This window comes from Neolamprologus multifasciatus, chromosome 3, assembly GCF_963576455.1.
Source record: "Neolamprologus multifasciatus chromosome 3, fNeoMul1.2, whole genome shotgun sequence".
Taxonomy (NCBI): Eukaryota; Metazoa; Chordata; class Actinopteri; order Cichliformes; family Cichlidae; genus Neolamprologus; species Neolamprologus multifasciatus.
This window is the reverse complement of record NC_140441.1, coordinates 32,254,339-32,274,456: the sequence shown is the minus strand read 5'-3', so window position 1 is coordinate 32,274,456 and position 20,118 is coordinate 32,254,339. Positions and strand designations below refer to the sequence as shown.

The following is a 20,118-nucleotide window of genomic DNA, read 5'->3' as shown; positions in this document are numbered from 1 at the left end:
CATGATATCACTGAAGAAGATATGCATGTGCATATGTCTGAATCTGCCACATAATAAAATGTGGCTGTAATCAGTTATTATTATTATTATTATTATTATTATTATTATTATTATTATTATTATTGTAGTTGTTGTTGTATTTATTAATTTTCATGTGTAAGGAGGAATGGATAAAGTTAAAATGTTTTTGTATTTGGTTCTATTATTATTTTTAGGTCAACGAAAGTGGGCGTACTTACAACTTATACAGTATTTTTTTTTTTCAATTTTTCATTGTGGTTTATTGTACAACTTTGTGCACACCTGTAGAAAAAACATCTCAGGGGCTAAAAACCAAATAAGTTTTGCAATAGGTCTCTTTGTGACAGCATGATCAGTGCCTCGATCACTTTAATTAAGCCTTATATGTCTTCTTGACTTTAGCCACTTCATTCTCATCAGGAAGTATTTCCCCATATCATTTATACCAATTGTCATCTAAAGTAAAGGATGGGGGTGGTGGTGTGGAGCCCACAGCATCATGGGAATTGGAGTAGTCCTCCCCTAAAAAATCCCACATATTGAATCTGAAAAGGAAGTAAGCCGTGATCTTGTGCTGTGTTAATTGCCTCATTTAGCTTCTTCTGCTGTTTCATATACACACCAGTTCGAGTGGAATCCAACACCATTCCAGTGTGGGGACTAATGAATTGCTGCAACAACTTGACATTCTGATGGTGAATGTTTGGATCACAACAAATTGGGCAGGGGTTTCCGCATATGTTGTCACCTCTAATGCAAGTATTACAAGTCTTATGAGGGGGGATGTCTCCTTTGTGGTTCCTCCTGTAGTCAGCCCACACTAGATTGCTTCCATACCTTTCAATATACTCTTCACTCTCCATGTAATCCCAAGGCCTGTCCTCCGTCCTAAAGCAATGCAGCTTTGCAGTAAGAGTGTCTGGGATGTATAAATAAAGACAAAGAAAGACATGTCCTTGCAGGTAGCCTCTAGAAGGGACTGATACTGACGAACTGAATGTGAAATTGAAGGCGACACACGACATAAAACATCACGATGTACTTCATGGAGGTAGCCATTTTCAGATCCTACCCGCATTAGAGGTGAAAGGTCTTATACAGTATATCTTATCGCCATGTTGTCCTAGATCAGGGGTGTCAAACATTATAGCCATTATACTCAAATAAATGGCTTCACTGCAATTTTCACCCTTTTAATGGATCATTTTGGTCAAATAGTAAAATTTTGGTTATTTTTATTGATTTCCTGCAAATTGACTGTTTTACAAAAGTTAAAAAACAGTCAACACATTATTGTTATTTTTGATTAAGATGCCAAACTGGAGATGAATGCTCAAAACACATTTTTCGATTTTAAATTTTATTTAATGTTGATGACCGTGAGGGGTTTAAAAGGTGCCAACAAATAAAAGTGATTGTTATTATTTATTTATTGTATTGTTATGCTATGTTATGTTTACATAATGACAACAAAGAGTCTTCAATCTTGAATCAGAAGTAAAACAACATTTAAAAAGGGGAGTAAAAATCTAGTTTATTTTATCAAACCAAGTAGGGGACTGAAAATTCCAGTGCTCAATTTAACCGATTTAAATCGGTTGTTTTAGTTAAAACCGCAAATGTCACTCTTTAAACTCTTTTAACAACATTAACACTCTACAGGTCGCCGCTCCTCACAACACAACGTCCCTTCTTCCCGACAAAGAGGAAAGCTCCGCTCACTCGGGCTGCTCGGTTAAAATATCAAGCCAACCCTGTGGTTCCTCCTGCCGTGACGCACAGATCCCGGCGAGTCTGTTCAGCTCAGCTCGGAACCGTCCGGAGCAACATGCAGGATGGCGAGTTTGGAGACAGCCGCTGAGCACGAACGTATCCTGCGGGAAATCGAGAGCACAGACACCAACTGTATCGGACCGACACTTCGGTGAGTCAGTCCCCACTCCACGGCTGGGGGAGCAGCAGCGTCACTCAGCTTACGGGAGCCGCGGCTAGCTGGCTGCGACTAGCGCTGATCCAGAGACTCCCGGAGCTTGCTCAAAACTTTAACCCGTCTGCTTCCATTATCGGACAGCTAGCCGGCTAACTTTAGCAAACATTAAAGCTAGCTAATTTGCAGTTTGAACATATAGCGTGTGAACCTGAACAGTCCTGACTGCCGGCTGTCTTTACTGGCTTCACGTTTTCTTCTCAAGGCGGGTTGTTTGGCTTTGTTGCAGAAGTTTCGGCAAGTCGTCCACAGGAATTTCAACAACTTTGGCTAACATTAAGCTAACTGTGCTAATTAATTGACATTCGGCACACACGGGGGCACAAGCCTGTTTTCCCGTGGCCGAACCGTTCGTGTTACCCGTGTGGCTCTGTGAACTTGTCAGGGCAGGGTTAGTAAACTTTATTCTGTATGGAGGGGGTGAGTGTTTTTGCCCTTTGCTGTTAGCAGCAGCTTTATCAAGGAGTGTCAAGTGCAGCAGCCGTGACAAACCCAGCATGTGTCAATGAATGAAGACAGAGGCTCAGTCCAAACCCTCCCCGAGCAACAGAGAGGCACGTGCTGATGGTTGTCATGCTTCTTATTGACCGTTTAGTGTCTTTATCAATAATTTAGTAGAAGCTACACTTAAAAGATTACCTTGCTCCCCTTTTTGTTTTGGTTTGCTCAATCATATTAGCAGGGAATGGAGGAGGATGCTTCATTTTGCACCTGGAATGGGTACACACTCGTGTTTCTTCAGCTTTCAGATTAGAGGTGTAAAACACAACGAGACCATAAGGGATCTTCTACAAAATGTGGCCTTTGAGTGGCCTCTGTGAAGCAGCTTTGTTCCTGACCAGTGGTGTTTGCCCTGATTGTCCAGAGAGGAAACAGGCAGTGAATGAAGAGGGGAAATGCTGCAGGCTACCAAAGGCTTATCAAAGGTGTTTTTCCCCTCTTATTCCTCTACGTTGGGCTCTTCTGGTCATCACAAGTCCTGTTTAAACTTGTTATTCAGGGCACCTCCGCTGTGTGTTTGTGTGTGTGTGTGTGTGTGTGTGTGTTTGTTTGTTTGTTTGTTTGTGTATGTGTGCATAAGAGAGAGAGAGAGAGAGAGAGAGAGAAAGAGCATGTGTGTTTATCAGTCCTCTCCAGATCCTGTTGCTAAAATGACTTGGCAACTTTGTGCGACACCTCCGGTTGCCGCGTTTGTCTGCCTTTTTATATTCTTTTTTTTCCCTCCTGGGTGACGTTTCATCTCCTGTGTCCGACTTCTCAGTATTTCCACTTCAACTTGTGTGCGCTCAACACTCTGAAAATACACCGGCACAGTCTAATTTTGGAGCTGTTGTATTCATTGCGAGTTAAATTTAGTCCAGAGATGCCTAAAAGAGGGAGTTTTGTTTGCAAATGCAAAGGAAGGAAGTTGTCAAGTTTGCATGTATGCAGTGGGAAATGAAACTTTCCAAAGAAGCATTTTGTTTTTGGTAAGTGCAGATATTCTACAGGGATTTTTTTTTTTTTTTAAAAAGGGATATAAAACAGTAAAAGATACCTACCACATCTGGTAATGAACTATTGGACTGTCGGTTATGTCGACAAATCTGTTGGGGCTTTATTACTTTAATCTCTTAATTCAGTTTTGAAAAGTAAACTTCTTAAACTTTTGATTGGGCTACATCTTCTGCAACCTTTTCTAACTTCTGGCTGTTATTCAGCCTCCACTTAACTTTCCCAGGATTAAAATCCCCAGAAAGAGCCTGGAAAAATCAGATTGGCAGTGAGAGGTGTGTGTGCGTGAGTGTGTGTCTGTGTGTGCGTGAGTGTGTGCATGCGTGTGTGAATGCAGCGCTTGTGTGCAGGTCGAGGCTAGCTGCAGTATTCCTCCCTGACAGCATAAATATGACTGGAGCAACCATGAGCAACCAGACAACTCCCTCAGGTTACAACATTCACTCAAGACTGAAATGCTGTGGATAAATACTAAAATACTGGCAGTGTGTGTGTGTGCGCGTATTTAGGCCTGTTCAATCTGCTTTTTGCTCTGTGACAGCTGGGATAGGCTCCGGCTCATCCTCGACCCTGAACTGGATGAGCTCTTAAAAAGATCGATGGGTGGTTGTTTAACCTTGATGCTAATGGGTTAGTGAAGCCCAGACAGTCCAATCAAAATATTCATTGAGGTTGTTGTGGCCACTACTGGGCTGGACATTACAGTGAAGATTGTTGATATTGTTAATAAATTACAACATCAGCTAAAGCAACTGTTTGTATAGCTTGAAGATTTTATTAAAGTTTAGTGGAACAAAAGCTCAAAATTCATGGTAGAAATCCCACTTTGTGTGCCAGGAATCTCATTTAGTGTTTCAGCTGCCTTTATTAAAATTTCAGTAGCTTCTGCTGGCATCCTTGACCATGAGGTGAAAGCTTAAAGAGTGATGCGTGAAAAGGAAGCTCCCAAGTATCGTTTGTTCTTCGTTGTTTCTCAGAGTACTTTGTTGCTTTTTCTAGTAAATACTTTTCTTTACCCCCCACCCCCACCCAAACCCCTAAAATGTACTTTGAGCCTCTCGAAGCATATTTTTGGAGCCCCCAGCGGTTGAAAGAAGTTTGGGAAAGCAGTGCTGTCAAAATTGATTCCAAAATAAGTTTTCAAAAATTATTTTTAAAGCAAAGAAACTGTAAAACAAAACACACATAACTGGACCGTTATAAAATTAAAGTTGGGAATCCTCAGACACGTCGAATATGACGTTATTGCAGTTTCTTACATTTTGTGATATTCTGAGTATTGCAGTTACACACATTACTATTTATCACCTTTTTTTTCAACTGCAAATTATGTTCTCAAAGTTAAACTATGTCTGTATCGGTTTTCTACAATAACACAAATTTATTTCACGTCAGTTTTTTTCAAAACGAGATTCTCAAGCACGCCAGCACTGTCACTAAAACATGCCATAAATGTTGCCATGAGGCGGAGCTTACTGAAAGGGGTCAAGTTGGCAATTAGATCCAATCTGTTTCTGACAATACAGCAATGAAATGTGATAAATCGTCAAGCTCACGTAGGGGCTTGGCAGTCTTCCCGCTTTATAGAAATATAACCAGGTGGCAGCCAGCTGAGTCGAGTCCCCTCGAGTTGTGCTCGTCCTCGTTCAGACTGATGGCAGCATGTTGGATATTATTATTGTTGACACAATTATTTACGAACCATTGACAATCTCTTTGAGAGATTTGCAGAAAAGTTGCCTCCTATCAGGCGACCTGTGCAATCAACTTTTGATCACAGTTGGATAATTATCTCATGTGTATAATTAGCCCATTTAAAACTATGTGAAAACATTCGTAGAACAAAAGAAAATTCAAACAAGAAAAAAATCAACTGTTTACCTTTAGCTGACCTCCATTCACTTATTTTCTCTAATTATGTCAGGCTAAGTCATTCACACCTCTCCCTCCGTCTCTCCTTACACTGCCCATTGTGTGTCTGAGTCAGTGATCGCTCCACCCATTTGACTTTGACATAAACACTAAGCTGTGTTGCAGGTGCATTGCACTCCATTAATCCCACCCCAGCAGCGATGTAATTTTGCTCGTGGGTATCCAGCTTCATATTTTTATTGCTGATATTTTTTTCCTTATTTCCTCATCATTTTCAGTTTAATATAAAATATTTTTTGACAGCCGTAAAAGGACAATGGACTCAAACAGCTTGTAAATGACATCCAAGGCTTAAAATCTCTTTTGAGGCTTCTATGTTCCTTCTTGAGGGCGTTTGGGGTTTAAACTTTTTTCCTTACTTTAAATATGAAGTATCAGCTTTACTGAATGCTCGGGGAGCTTGCTGAGGTTGTGTCACAATGTGTGATATGAAAGCATTGAAATGGGATGAGAACTGGTGACCACGTCTAAACGCACAAAAACAGGAAACGTTTAGAAAGGGGCAGAATATTGCGGACAATGTCAAACACTGGCGGTGTGTGTTTATTAAAGAACTATTTAAATGTGAAACATAAGTTAACCCATGGCTTGAACAGAAAGTATTTAATCACTTAAAAAAAAAATAAAAATCAGGATTTGATTATCAGTGTTGGGTATTGTGGATATAAACTCTATGGAGTGTGGTATTGGGCGACACTAGTTCATCTTTTAATTCAGGTGTTTTCAGTGTCATTGTCACAGGTGTATAAGATAAGTAGTAAGATCCATGCAGTGTGCCTTTACAAATGTCAGTGAGAGTGGGGTGCTCTAACGAGCTCACTGAATTTAAGCATGGATGCCACTAGAGCAGGGCGATATGACCAAAAATATTTATCACGATATACATTTAAAAATTTGCAATAACAATATAACTGACGATATAATTGACACACAGACAAAATACTTTACAACTCCACAACTTTATTAGTGCAAAAAGCCCCATCAATGAAATTGCACTTAAACAAGCAGCTGTTTTTTATGTGCATCAAAGTTATATAGTATAGTTATATATAATGTAACAGTGCAAATGCAAATTCCTTGCTGACAGTTTAACCAAAAGGCATTTCCAGTGGAAATTGGCTGACATGTCCTCAGCATAACCATGTAGAATATCCACAAAACTTAAAGAGGTTATCCTATGGTATGGTAATATTATGTTGAAGCACAGTACGTATAACTCCGCGAGGCTCCTGCCTACGATTAGGGATGGGCATCGTTAAGGTTTTATCCGATACCGGTGCCAAACCGGTACTTATGAAACGGTGTTGGTGCTTAAACGGTGCTCAAACCGGTGCTTAAACAATGGAAAACACAAACTTTGTGCTAAAACCTCTCATGTTTAGCTGTTTTTTTTTTTGTAAAAGATAACAATGTTAGCCTTTTCTGCAGCTATAGGGCATATATGGTATCACTCTTGGCTGGAAGCAGTGCTTAAACAATGGAAAAAACAAAAACTTTGTCCAAAAACCTCTCATGTTTAACTGTTTTCCACTTTTTCTTTGGACATTTTAGCCTTTGTGGCCAGGGTGAAGGGAGTATCTGCCATCGAACAAGAAGACAGCCGCATGTAGCTATGATGATGTTTGCTAGTTCACCTTACATACATTAATGTAATAACGTGGTTATCCTACTCAATGTAAATTACACACGAACAACATTAAGCTACTCACGCAGAGAAGAACGGCTGCTGCTGCCATCATCATCCGCCATCATTTCTGCTACACTGGCAGGGCTAGGGGCCAGGACTCTCCTCTTCGGGTTTTTGGGGGACGTTGCTAACTCCGGGTCCGATAACAGGCAACCCACCCGTAGTAGATGTGCTCGGTGTGCGGTCCTGCAGCAAGCTATCAAATACAGTGCATTTCTCAGCTTTTAAAACAAAAAAAACGCTATGCGTCGCCAGGTGTTTCATCGGATTTGAGGTGTTACCTCCTTTGATAGTATCACAGTATCAGCTTAAAGCACTTGTTGCAGGCTGCTGAGTTTGCATCTTTTGCTGTGAAGTACAGCCAGACTTTTGACTGCTTCGCCTTGGGCGTTTTTAATCTGTAGCTCTGCTCTAAAAGAACGTACGTACCTGGGCCTGCCTACTATCCTCAGAAAGTTAAAATGATTGGCTAGAATCCAAAGCGTATGACATCTCAGGAAAAAAAAAGCACCAAAAAAGCACCGAAGTGTACGCTGCTTTTTGGTCTGGTTATTACCGTTTATGTGCCATAATGGCACCGGATACCAGTACCCATCCCTACCTACGATAGCCGTAATGCTCCGACAATCCATCAAGCAGTGCGGGTTCGTAGCTTAGCAAAGTCGTACTAAAACATTTGACAGATTTTTGAGCGTTGTGTACATAAAATCGTTTCAAGGTCAGTAAACACAACCAGAATTCATACATAAGGCATACAGGATTATAAGGGCCACTGTCAATTTTCAGAAAAATCAAAGGATTGATTTTAAGTGTGCCGTATTTTCCAAAAAAGACGGTAATAACGACGGCCTGCTAGCATGCTCTAAAGCTAAACCAGTTCCACACCACTGAAGTTGCAGCATTTTTAGAAACCAATTCTGGTTCATCTGTTTCATTCAACGATCTGCTTTTACCCTTCTCATTCTCCGTTGCCACCTTGCTTTTTCCACCATGTGCATATGAAAACAAAGGCACTGCACATGCGCGTTTTACCCATATTCTATCGCGATATTTCATTTTCTTATCGTTGCCCAACACTATACCGGTATTACCGTGAACGGTATGATATGGCCCGGCCCTAGATGCCACTGTTGCAACAAGTCAGTCTGTGAAAATTCTTCCCTCCTAGATATTCCATGAACAGCTGTAAGTGTTATTATTGCAAAGTGGAGGCATTTAGGAACCACTGCAACTTTCAGAGTGTGTGTGTCATCAACACTCTACTGACTCAAGAACTGCAGAGCTCCAAACCTCCTCTGGCATTAACATCAGCACAAAAACAGGGTGCTGGGTGCCAAATGTAAGGTGGAGCAGTGTAAAACATGCTGGCAGTGGACTCCAACGCAGTGGTCCTGTGTTCTGTGACTTGACCAAGCTCTCTCCTCTATCTGGTAGTTGGAGGAGCCTGGGTTTGGCAAATGTTAGGATAAGGTTACCTGCTCGACCGGAGCTGTGGGGGTCTGGGCTCCCTGAGGTCCAGCGAAAGGAAATCAAGACATCGTAAACAATTCTCTGCTTTGTGGGAAAACTATGGGGAAAGTCTATTTAATGTTCTATCATGACTGTGCCCCAGTGCACCGAGCAATGCCCATAGATGCACGGTGTGATGAGTTAAGTGTAGAAAAGCCTGAAGGGCCCACACCAAGCCAGACCCTCTTGTCCGACATCAGTGAACTTTCTCCTGCTATACTTGAGGGTAGAGAGCACTTATATCACCTTGCTGTTTTCCTAGAGAGTGTTTACATTTTAAAGATGTCACTGGTGAACTGTCCAACTATTTTCACATTAAATTGTAGCTTAAAAACAAGTGTAGCTTTAAAAGAAAGCTGCTTGGCGCTGCAGGGCTTGCTGTGTGCTGGTGGAAACCCCGAGAGATTTCTGTGACTGTTAGGCTGTCACTCTCTGTGCTGATGCGTGAAAACACCCCCCTCAGGGACTTTGTGATTGTTACAGAGGAACATTTCCATCACTTTCACTGTTGATGTCTGTCTGTTAGCCAGAACAGATTTAAAAATGTCACTTTGGCACCTGGGAAAAGGTCATTATCACCGTACCAAAATCCAGATTAAGTTTCAGTTATTGATAGATTGATTGATTTATTTTTATAAAAAAACAATGTTCCCCGATCTAATTTTTGCTTGTGTTGAATTTTTCCCCTACATTGCTGTTGGTTAAATTAGTATCAGATTTACAGTAAATGACATCAACACTATAATGATGTTCAGCTGAATTTTAGCCGTATTTAAATGTCTGCAAATGGCTTTATGCACCAACTGCATATTTGCTCAGTGAGGGATTTCCTGCCTTGCTAAAAGGCAGTTATGCTGGGATGCACTCTTGCTTTACAACTTGCATAAACACAGACGGGCAAGAACAGCGCTGGCTATGAAAAGGTTAAAGTGAGGCTAATGAATGAGTGACATTGTGTAGAAGTGCTGCTGTATCATGACAGAGCTCTTCTCTAATGCAATGACCGTCGCATTAGACATTGCGCACACACACACACACACACACACACACACACACACACACACACACACTGAATAACAGCCTTTTTGTTCTTTTGTTTGTGTTTTTTCACAAAAGTTTGTTCAAGTTCATTGTTGTTCCTCATTAAATCTGTTCAGATTATCAGGAGCTCATATAAACAGATTACATAGCACTGCAGTCAATTTAAGTCTTAAGTTTCTGTCTGCGTCAGCTGAGAATATTGAGCTTGGATTTCTGCAGATTTTTTTGTGTGTTCAATGCCCGTGGAGGTTGCATTGCTCATGTTTATTTCTTCAGAAACAGCTGAGTGCATCTGAGAGTTGTCCAGCTCATCCTGAGCTGAAGAGGCTTTTAAAAAGTCGTGTATGTGTGCTGAGCTCCACCCTGTGTTTAACAGCATGCCGGTGGGGAGGTTTGTCAGATTTAGCCATTAATGACAGGGAACCTTTACACATGTGCTCATTTTGTGGTTTTCCTACTGTAAAGTCATGGAAAATGCTTTTTCCTTATTGGGCTGCAGGTGTTTATTTCAAATATGACAGAGAGGCTCAGTCTTTGTGCTGGATGTTCAGCCGTGAGACTGCATGAGCTGCATGTTAAACTACAGCGCCAAACGACATTTGGCTCAGCTGTGTTGGTGTTGGGCTAAAATAAAATCTGCAATGATGCTCATTCGAGGTGTTGTGATGAAAACTGTTCATTTACAAGGCCTCTCATTGGCAGCAGTGCACCGGTTTCAAACAGGAAACTGTCAGCAGCTTCGGTCTGACTTCACCAGCAGCTTTTATTTTGAAAAAGAATTTCATTAATGCTTTTAATTATTTTCGTCCTGTTCTCATTTATTATTTTACTAAAATAAACGTTCTTTGCATTTTTGTTTTATTTTGAACATTTAGGAAAACTGTTTAAGTCAAACCTCATGTTAACATTGTATACATAAAAATAAATGGTTGCCAGTCTGTTCCTCACAAAGAGGAACACAGCTTATTAATTTAACACAATGCCAGCAGATACTGTAAGCCATCTGTGTCAGATTATCACTGGACAAAGCCCTGATGATATTTAAGTCCGTCCATGGGAGGACGAGCATCTGATATTCACACTGTTGTTTATTGTCACAAAGTAGGTTTAGTGTTATTTACTAACATAATTAATCTGAGATCATCTGAGATGGTTGAGCAGAAGGGCCATGGTCATTTAAGATGGGATGACCCTTTCATGATGTCAGAAGTCAGATTAAGATGGTCGTCTTTTGGCCATGTGTGCTCTAGAGAGGGTCACAGCTAGCTGCAGCTGCAGCAACTGAGCTTTCGAAATATGAGGAACACCAGTTAATCTACTGCAGATGGGGAAATGAGAAAAAAGAAGGAAAAATGAGTCACCAAACGTACCCTGGGCCAGTGTTAGTATACCTGGGCAGCCCGCCCAAATAAAAGCTGTGTGTGGAAAAGAGGCACTGAACACTATTGTGTGGCTTGTAGTTCATACTGGGAAGGAGTGAAAGCTCTCTGGAGGAGACGTTCTTGGTCATCTGTTTGTTTTCTGTGTCCTCACTAACGTCTTCCACTGAAAACTAACACACTCTGAGAAAGTCTCCGTCTCAAGGGTTCAACTAGTCAGAGAAGAGTGGGAGGAATCCACCACAAGCTTGTTAGATCATGTACACATGGATCCACACACACCCTGCTGAGTCATCATTCTGCACTTGAAACACACACACACACACAATCAGGGGTTTGCTGCACGTCTTAAGTGGGTTAAGATCCTATTTAGCTAGCTGTCGAGCAGTCGGCAAACTCCTCTCCAAAGATCTTTGGATAGAAGACACACACACACACACACACACACACACACACACACACACACACACACACACACACACACACACACAGAGCAGCTGTTTACAATGATGTCATAACTGAGAGCAGCTTTGTTGAACTTCTACCAAACTTTTACGCTTTGGGAACCACAGCTTCCCTTTTCCCCGTCTTTATTGTGAGCTTGTTTTCACTCTGCGTACGCCTCTTATAATTTGCATCTATATGAGCAGCCCTCATCTCTTCATAGTGTAATGGGTAATGGTTTCTCTGATGCAGCAGCAAATGCATATTAACTTGCATGTGATATGTTACAGTATTTTTAACATTATAGGATTAATTTAATTGTCAATTTCCACTTACAATGGCTCAACGTAACGTTTAGAAGAATGCAGACTAATGTATGAGTTGATTTGTATTTAAAAACTATTAGTAAGTCATTTAATAACTGAATAACTAAATGTGGTGTGCTGTTATGCCTTCATGCTGACGACACCCTTCATTTTGCAGGTACTGCTGTTAGAAAGAGAGAGAGCCCATGTCACAGCAAAGGTTACAAGAAATCTCAATTTTTTTTAAACAGCTGGCATCTTATCTGCATACAGTTCAGTGAGTTTTCACAGGATTCTGTGCAGGCAGGCATTAATTTATGCACAGCTCTCATAAGGTCCCAGCACAGCATTTCAATCCTTCACCTTGATTCTTCTTTTTCAGCCGTTCTCATGTAGATTTGCTGCTGTGCTTGGGGGTCATTGTACTGTTGCATGAACAACAAACAGCCTCACATTTGACCCTAGGATACTTTGCTAGACAGGATTTCATGGTCAGCTCAGTAACTACTAGGTGTTCAGGTCCTGTGGCTGCAGAGCAAATCAACACCCCTCCACCACTGTGCTTGACAGCTGGTATGAGCTATTTGTTCTTAGCTCTTGGGTTTGTTGCAGTCTCTCTGAGCATTGCACAGTCTGGCCTTTGGCTGAATTTCCAATGAAATCCACTCCTGAGAAGACTGCGGTGTTGTTAACACAGCTGAATGCTCCAAACCAGTAAACTACCAAAACTTCAGCTTTTAAAGAGGTGCTTACACTTTCATCAGTTAATCAAGTACATCTGATTAGCACCCTCTTAGTTCCTGTAACAGCAGCAAACATGGACTCAGTTTATGCATAGAAACCTGTGAAATGTTTTTCACAGGAATGCACAGACAGCTAATTTATTTCATTTATTTTTAAGTGGCCTCCTAATTTATGTGGTGGTGTTGCTGAGTAAAACTGTCCACACGGGCGGTAAAAGCACTTCTGTTGTTTTTAATGTGAAAAGAGCTGTGCTACTCATTATTGAGGGTCCATTACAGCCAGTGTGTTTGGGAAACACGGTCAGTGGCCCAAACAGAGGTGAGAGTGTGTGTGAGAGAGAGAGAGAGAGCAGTCACACCATAGATTATATTGAATCCTTGCTTCTAATCACTACATTGCTTTGTAGTGAAACATCACTAACAGACCTGCGGAAGCCTCAAGACTAGCTCTGACCTTTCATGCACTGAAATGAATTACATCAGAGCATTTATGGATGTCTGTCAGATAAAGGAAGCGGTATAACAGAGATGGAGCCTGGCCATCGCAAGATCTTCATGTCATGTCATCACAAATACATGAAAATACTAAGATAAGATATCAGGATGCACAGTAATGTGGATACAGACACTCAAGTCCCGAACGATTTAGAGGGAAGTGTTAGACGTGCTGCGCTCTATCAGATTACACCAAAAATGAAGTAGTACTTGTTTCCTCCATCACAGGTTATGGTGGTAGTGTCGTTTTGAGCTGTTAACTATGATGGTCAGAGTAGATTAAAAAAGGAACACTTAAATTGTCCTATGAGAACTATGTAATGTAAAAGTAGCCAGTGTTTGAGTATTTTAAGTGGTTTTAGAAGCTTATCATGTTGGAAGTGTCCAGTTTTCCTTTTCTGAAGGGACCTAAAGAGGTGAAAATCAAATATTTCTACACAAAGAAATACAGAGAAAATTAACTTTTTTGTTGATGTTGATGAATCAGTGACTTCGGCGGACACCACCAGGCAATGAGTGAGTGAGAGACTCTTACCAGGCACTGCAGATGTGCTAACCAGGCACTGCAGATGTGCTAACATGCTAATCTTAGTTTGTACACACAGGAAACCAGCCATTGTTTGGAGAATTCACAAGAGCATAAAGTGAAAACTTTCCACTATTGCCACCAAAAAAAGGGCACATGCTGCTGTGGCTTGTGTTATAGTTCTTGTGAACTGCCTCCCCCCCCCCAAAGCACTGAGGAAAAACAAATATGTGAGTTATAGACATGAAAGGCCGAAGGGATTTTCCTCATCCCCAAGGTAGAAAAACTAGGAGTGGACCAATGTCCTCCCTTCCGACTGCATCTACCCTCAGCAGTCTGTTTATTTATCACTGCCCTTGTTTTTACTTTGTTTTCTGCTCTGGTTTCATTAGGAGGTGGCAGTTTGCCTAAGTGTTTGCCAAAGGCAGGGCTTTATTATGTTTGTATGAGTGCATCTAAAGAAAGCAGTTAGTGACGTCAGACCCTGCTGTACATGCTGGGCATTTCCTGGTCTGCAGGAGGAAGGAGGGGGATTGTTAGCTGTACACAGGTGTGTTTGTGTGTGTGTGTCTGTGTTTGCTGCTTCAGGAAGGGGAAAAAACACAGGAAGTGCTGTTCATTATTACACAGAAATAACATGAGATTTTTCTACATCTGTCCTCTTGAGGTCGGGCGAATGGAGGCGTGCTTCATTTTAAATCTATGAATCCAGTTTTATGGTTTTGTGTGGTTTGTTGCAGGCTGTAGTTAGATTGTATAAAATGTAAGCTAGACATGTACTGACTGACCTACAGGAAAAAAGGCACGCATTTGCTGGTTTCCTGGTAGTAATCTGAGTATTTATTTATTTATTTTATTTCAAACTCATTGAAATATCTGCCAAAAATCTGTATTAACAGTTGCCCCAAGGATGGATAGAGGAAGTCTTTCATACCTTATGCATTGACTTTTTATAATATGATACTGCACAACAGATCGTAATCATCTGCTCTTTTCATTTTAACATTTATACCGTATTGTCACGACCATAAGACGCACCGTACTAAAAGGCGCAGTCTCAGTTATGTGTGCCATTACTGTATTTCACACACACATAAGGCACACCTGATTATAGGGCGCGGGTTTTATATACAATCTACGCCCACACTTCGCCCTTTAACGTTCTCGTGGTGTCCTCTACTACGTCCGCCTTACAACAACAGCACACACAAGCATACAAGTGTGCGTATTTAAAAATAGAGCGGGAGCAAAACTGAGTTTGGTATTCACATTTATTTTATCGGTAATCGTCATCAATCAAACCCATTGAAGTCCTCATCCTCTGTTTCTGAACTGAACAGCTGCGCTAAATCTCCATCAAACATGCCAGGTTCACTCTCTTCACTGTCAAGTCACTTTTCATTTTAACATTTATAGTTCCTTTTGTGTCTTTTGTAAAAATTCTCTTTTACTTCGTTGTTTCTGAAATGGCTAAATTTCCATTCCTTCTCTTTTGTTGTTAGATCAATAAATTACTTTTTCTTATTTTTAATTGCATTGCAATTAACATAACAAATTTGCTAATGTCGTTTTTTGTTCAGTATAAGCATGTAAAATGAAGAAGATATTAAACTTATATATATCGTAACATTAATGATGAATTATAGATGGCAGCGATTTAATACCTAACAGGTTGCTTTATAAAGTGTCTCATGACATGATGATGCTCACTGAAACTTTGTGTTCTTATTATAGATGGACCGATCTGATCTTATGTATCCGTCTGACACTGACCTAAATTACTGGATCGGAAATCGTATACATTAACTATCAGAAAAGCACCTCACAAAACTTCAGACATAGTGTGACCCAGCTCATAACCGTAGCACGTCAGAAGAGTATGCATCACGTGATAGAGCGGCTGTGGTGTGCGAGACCTGTCGGCGGTCTGGTTGAGCATTTGGAGCCTCGCTACGTGCTTCCAAACCGGCTTTTAATCTCTGAGAAAGTTATCCTAGAGAAGTAAAGCAAGTGTGTAAGTTCATCTCTGAATGTTTGTGAAGCATTGCCATGTTAAGCTTCACAACTGATATGTAGCCTCTCATTCTCTACCTCTCCTGCTGCTACTTCAATCATGAAACTGATCAATGATCAGCTGAACGGCTTTTCTGTCGTGAGTCCGTCTCTTTTGTTTGTTTATCGCCCACATTGCGCCAGAAAGAGGAAACCAGCAGTTGAACAACAGCAGCACGTTTACGCTTGATAAGCTGTTGCTACAATTTATTTAATGTTACTTTCTACACCAGGATCCTTTTCTATGTAGCTGACAGCTGTTAACTGTGCAGGGGCGGGTCTAGCAATGTTTAGCCAGGGGGCCAGGTAGGGCTTTAACAAAAATTGCCCCCTCTTGACCATTACAGAGGATGTAGATTTCATCCACTTATAAAACCTGAGAGCTATGGTCAGGGGTGCACATAAGTGGTCCACAGTTGTGCATGCGCTGTCAAACACCCCCCCCCCCCCCCCCCCAAAAAAAAAAAAAAAAACCCCAAAAAAACGCACACCACACGCGCTTCTTTTGCAGTTCGGACTCCTTTGGACATTGCTTTGGAGGTGGAGGAACACCAAAGTAATTGCTTAAAGGAGCTTCTTCAACATCTTCAAGAGTTCTAAACAAATGTCTGTCCTCCTCCAGAAAATCTTATGTACGCAAACGCGCGTTGCAACTTCTTATCGGGTGCACGTTTTTTATTTTTATTTTGACAGCTCATGCGCACCTGCGGACCACTTATGTGCACCCCTGGCTTTGGTCCTCTTTTATTTACAGCCTGTGATTTAAACATCAGCATTGTCCCAGACTTTCAGGATAAGTACGTCATCGTGTAAATCTTGCAAAAATTTTGTGTGGCTTTTCAGGATTTTCATGTTGTTAAAGAAATGATCACAGCATTCAGCCCAACTCTTTGTCTTTGGAGCCTTCCATGCTGTGCGCCCTGCCTTTACAGGGGAAAACAAAGTGTGGATAAGAGGTATTTTGCTTTATTAATCCTCCTGTGTCACTGCCAGCACCGCTTTAGTTTGTAGTGAGCTGAAAACAACATTTGAGCTGAACTGCTTTGACTGTAGAAAAACTGGGTAGTTACCGTTTAATAGCTGTGTGATCTTTAATAATGAGTATAATCAGGGGCACAGTTACTGTGTCATTTTTCTAGAGTGAATAGCATGGTAAATGGAAAATATACAGTTTGCACAGTGAAGCTGCAAAGTTTCCCAACAATCACACATGGGAATAAAATAGAAAACATGCAGTTATTAGTTTTGTTTTTGTTTGACCAGCAGTCCAAAGACAGAAGACATATATTCGGTGAGTACATTAAGCAAACTGCCCACATTAGTGTCGTTTTTTTTTAAACATGATTAAAACATTTTATGCATATGAGGAGAATTTATCAGTAATTTGACTGTTTGAGCTAAAAATCACAGCACAGACTGCCCATAAGCCCTGGAGCAATGTGGTGAACTGGAAGCTGCTATGGTCAACCCCAGCTGTGAATGATGCTGGATTACAAGCGACCTCTACTGGAGATTTAGAGGAGATGCAGTTGTTTTCTTTACTGTTCTTCTTTTAGAAGAAGCAGGAACCTGTGCACGGTTAATGCTTTGATTCTTTCCTGAATGCTATCATAGCCGATAAAGGTTGGCAGGTTTAGGATTAATTAGTTTTCAGATCAAAAGAGACAGAGGGAAGAAAAAGTGCACGTTTGAAGCTTTCAGGCTTAGTGAGCTAAGTTCAGATTTAACTGTGGGTTCGACGTGTTATGAAGGTTATTCATTGGTTGGACCTGCTTTGGAGGAGGATTTGTTAGGGGATATAAATGATCTGGTTGTTGATGTAAAAAAATAGCATTGCTCATGGCAACGGGGCCTTTTCCTCCTGAGCATCGGGGAGAAACAGATTCTTAAAAACACATTTAAGATAAATTTTAAGCCTCAATAAGGGATTCTCAAACAGGATGCTTGCTTCTTTTTGGATTTTATTTATTGCTGTCCATAAAGATAATCATTGTAAATGATTGTGTTAACAAGATTGTTAGTTAAAGTTCTTTATTTGGAGCAAAGTTCTACAAGAAAGATACGTTACTGAAAAGGTGCTTTGGCACTCTGTGGTAGTATTGTAGACGATGTTAAACTTAATCATCATCTCTGCCTCCTCTGACGACCTGTTTGCTGATTCGATTTTGCCTCAGACAGTCAGAAATATTATAATTCTAATCACTTATCAGTAGGGATGGGTATCGTTTAGGTTTTATCCGATACCGGTGCCAAACCGGTACTTTTGAAACGGTGCCGGTGCTTAAACGGTGCTCAAACCGGTGCTCAAACCGGTGCTTAAAGAATGGAGAACACAAAATTGGTCCAAAAACATCTTATGTTCAGCTGTTTTTTTGTAAAAAGATAACAATGTTAGCCTTTTCTGCAGCTATAGGGGATTTATGGTATCACTCTTGGCTGGAAGCAGTGCTTAATCAATGGAAAAAACACAAACTTTGTCCAAAAACCTCTCATGTTTAGCTGTTTCCCACTTTTTCTTTGGTCATTTTAGCCTTTTTGGCCAGGGTGAAGGGAGTATCTGCCATCAAACAAGAAGACAGCTGCATGTAACTATGACGGTGTTTGCTAGTTCACCTTACATGCATTAATTTAATAACGTGGTTAGCCTACTAAGCTACTCACGCAGAGAAGAACAGCTGCTGCTGCCATCATCATCCGTCATCATTTCTGCTACACTGGCAGGGCTAGGGGCCAGGACTCTCCTCTTCGGGTTTTTGGGGGATGTTGCTAACTCCGGGTCCGATAACAGGCAACCCACCCGCAGTCGATGCGCTGGTGTGAGGTCTTGCAGCAAGCTATCAAATACGGCGCATTTTTCGGCTTTTAAAAAAAACGCTATCCGTCGCCAGGTGTTTCATCGGATTTGAGGTGTTACCTTCTTTGACAGTATCAGCTTAAAGCACTTGTTGCAGGCTGCTGAGTTTGCATATTTTGCTGTGAAGTACAGCCAGACTTTTGACCGCTTCGCCTTGGGCATTTTTAATCTGTAGCTCTGCTCTAAAAGAACGTACGTACATGGACCCGCCTACTATCCGGAAACGTAAAATGATTGGCTAGAATCTAAAGTGTATCATTCCATACCAGTTGGTGGCGGTAATGCACCTTTCAGTTGTTTGCCAACCGCCAATATAAATGTAAGGAAGAAGAAAGTGTACCACAGCTCAGGAAAAAAAAGCACCGAAATAAAGCACCGAAATGTGCGCTGCTTTTCGGTCTGGTTACTACCGTTTATGTCAGAACCGGTGCCATCATGGCACCGGATACCGGTACCCATCCCTACTTATCAGTACTGATACATGTGAGGCTTCATCAGAGGTGTGATCACCACAGCAGATACCTTTGTGTCAAAGTAACTGAGGATAAAACGGAAAAAGACGAGATAAACAGGAGATTTTCCTGGCCTGACTTTTTATAGCACATAACCTTAAAAATATTCTGCAATTTTGCATAATTTTAAAAAGTTTAAATTTCTTTAGTACTGAACAGCAGAACAGGCTTTCCTGTCGGAGGTCATTTGAGGTATATATAAAAAAAATAGACAGCGGCTGACAGCACTGTAAACAACGGTAGACTGGTGGGTAATAAGCGAATGAATAATGCGGAAAACAGAGATTTGAGACGGGAAACTGTTCTTGATGTACACAGAGAGAGTGAGAGCTGTGCAGGAAGTGTGATTTTTATCGTGATGGAAGCAAAACAGCAAAAGTAGGAGGGAATTAATGATGATGTTATCAAATGTGAAGCGTAGTTTTCTGCTTCTTTTGCTGCTGGTTCAGTGAATTTTGGTTGGAGAGAGACGAAACCTGCAGCTCAGAATGTAACGCAAAAAAGACGTAAACACAGCGCGGACCCGACGCATCAGAATAAGTGAGCTGTTGGCTTTCTCACCCTACGGACACGCCGTCGGGGCTGAGAGAAAGCTGATTCTGATGCGTCTTTGTGTGGAATCTGTTTACTTGCTCTCTCATTTGCTGTTTGGTGGTTGTTGAAGTTGTTTTGTGAGCTTTAACCTGAGATTCTGGCGTTTCTGGCAAAACACATTTATATTTAAAAGTTGATTCAGGATTTAATGAATCGATATCGCTTTATTCAAGCTACTCACCTCTCTCTATCTACCTGCACTTTCAAACATACACACGAAGGACTACAGGAATATCTGGAACACGGCCAATCAGAGTTCCCGCCCCTGACTATCTCTGATTGGTTTAGACCACGATAGGGGTGTAATGTTGTTGACCACACAGACTCGAACAGCTGCTGGTCACACCGGTGCGAGCTAGGATTTTTTTTTTTTAGTTGGACCATTGGTTGCACTCTAGAGCCTGTGTGTGTGTGTGTGTGTGTGAAACCTCTTCCAGGTTTTATCAGGTTTGTGTTTCTTTGTAAAATCAGCTGCTCTGCTGCCAACACTGCGCTGTGTAGGTGAGCGCCCTCATGGCGAGTCTGATAAACACTAGGATGATG

At 41.2% G+C, this 20,118-nt stretch overlaps 1 protein-coding gene and 1 pseudogene across 2 annotated transcripts in view; one reads left to right on the top strand and one right to left on the bottom strand.

Moving 5' to 3' along the window:
* Nucleotides 1–147: 147 nt before the first annotated feature.
* Nucleotides 148–1,680, bottom strand: LOC146522600 (small ribosomal subunit protein mS40 pseudogene; annotated as a pseudogene).
* A 67-nt stretch (nucleotides 1,681–1,747) lies between these two features.
* exoc6b (exocyst complex component 6B) overlaps nucleotides 1,748–20,118 on the top strand; it is a 131,297-nt gene continuing 112,926 nt past the window's right edge. The window contains exon 1 of one of the 2 annotated variants that reach the window (XM_085153507.1): nucleotides 1,748–1,945. In XM_085153507.1, coding sequence (XP_085009633.1) covers nucleotides 1,857–1,945 — 89 coding nt within the window. In that variant the 5' untranslated portion in view covers nucleotides 1,748–1,856. The remainder of the gene's footprint in view (nucleotides 1,946–20,118) is intronic. The other variant, XM_085153508.1, reaches the window with a different exon arrangement.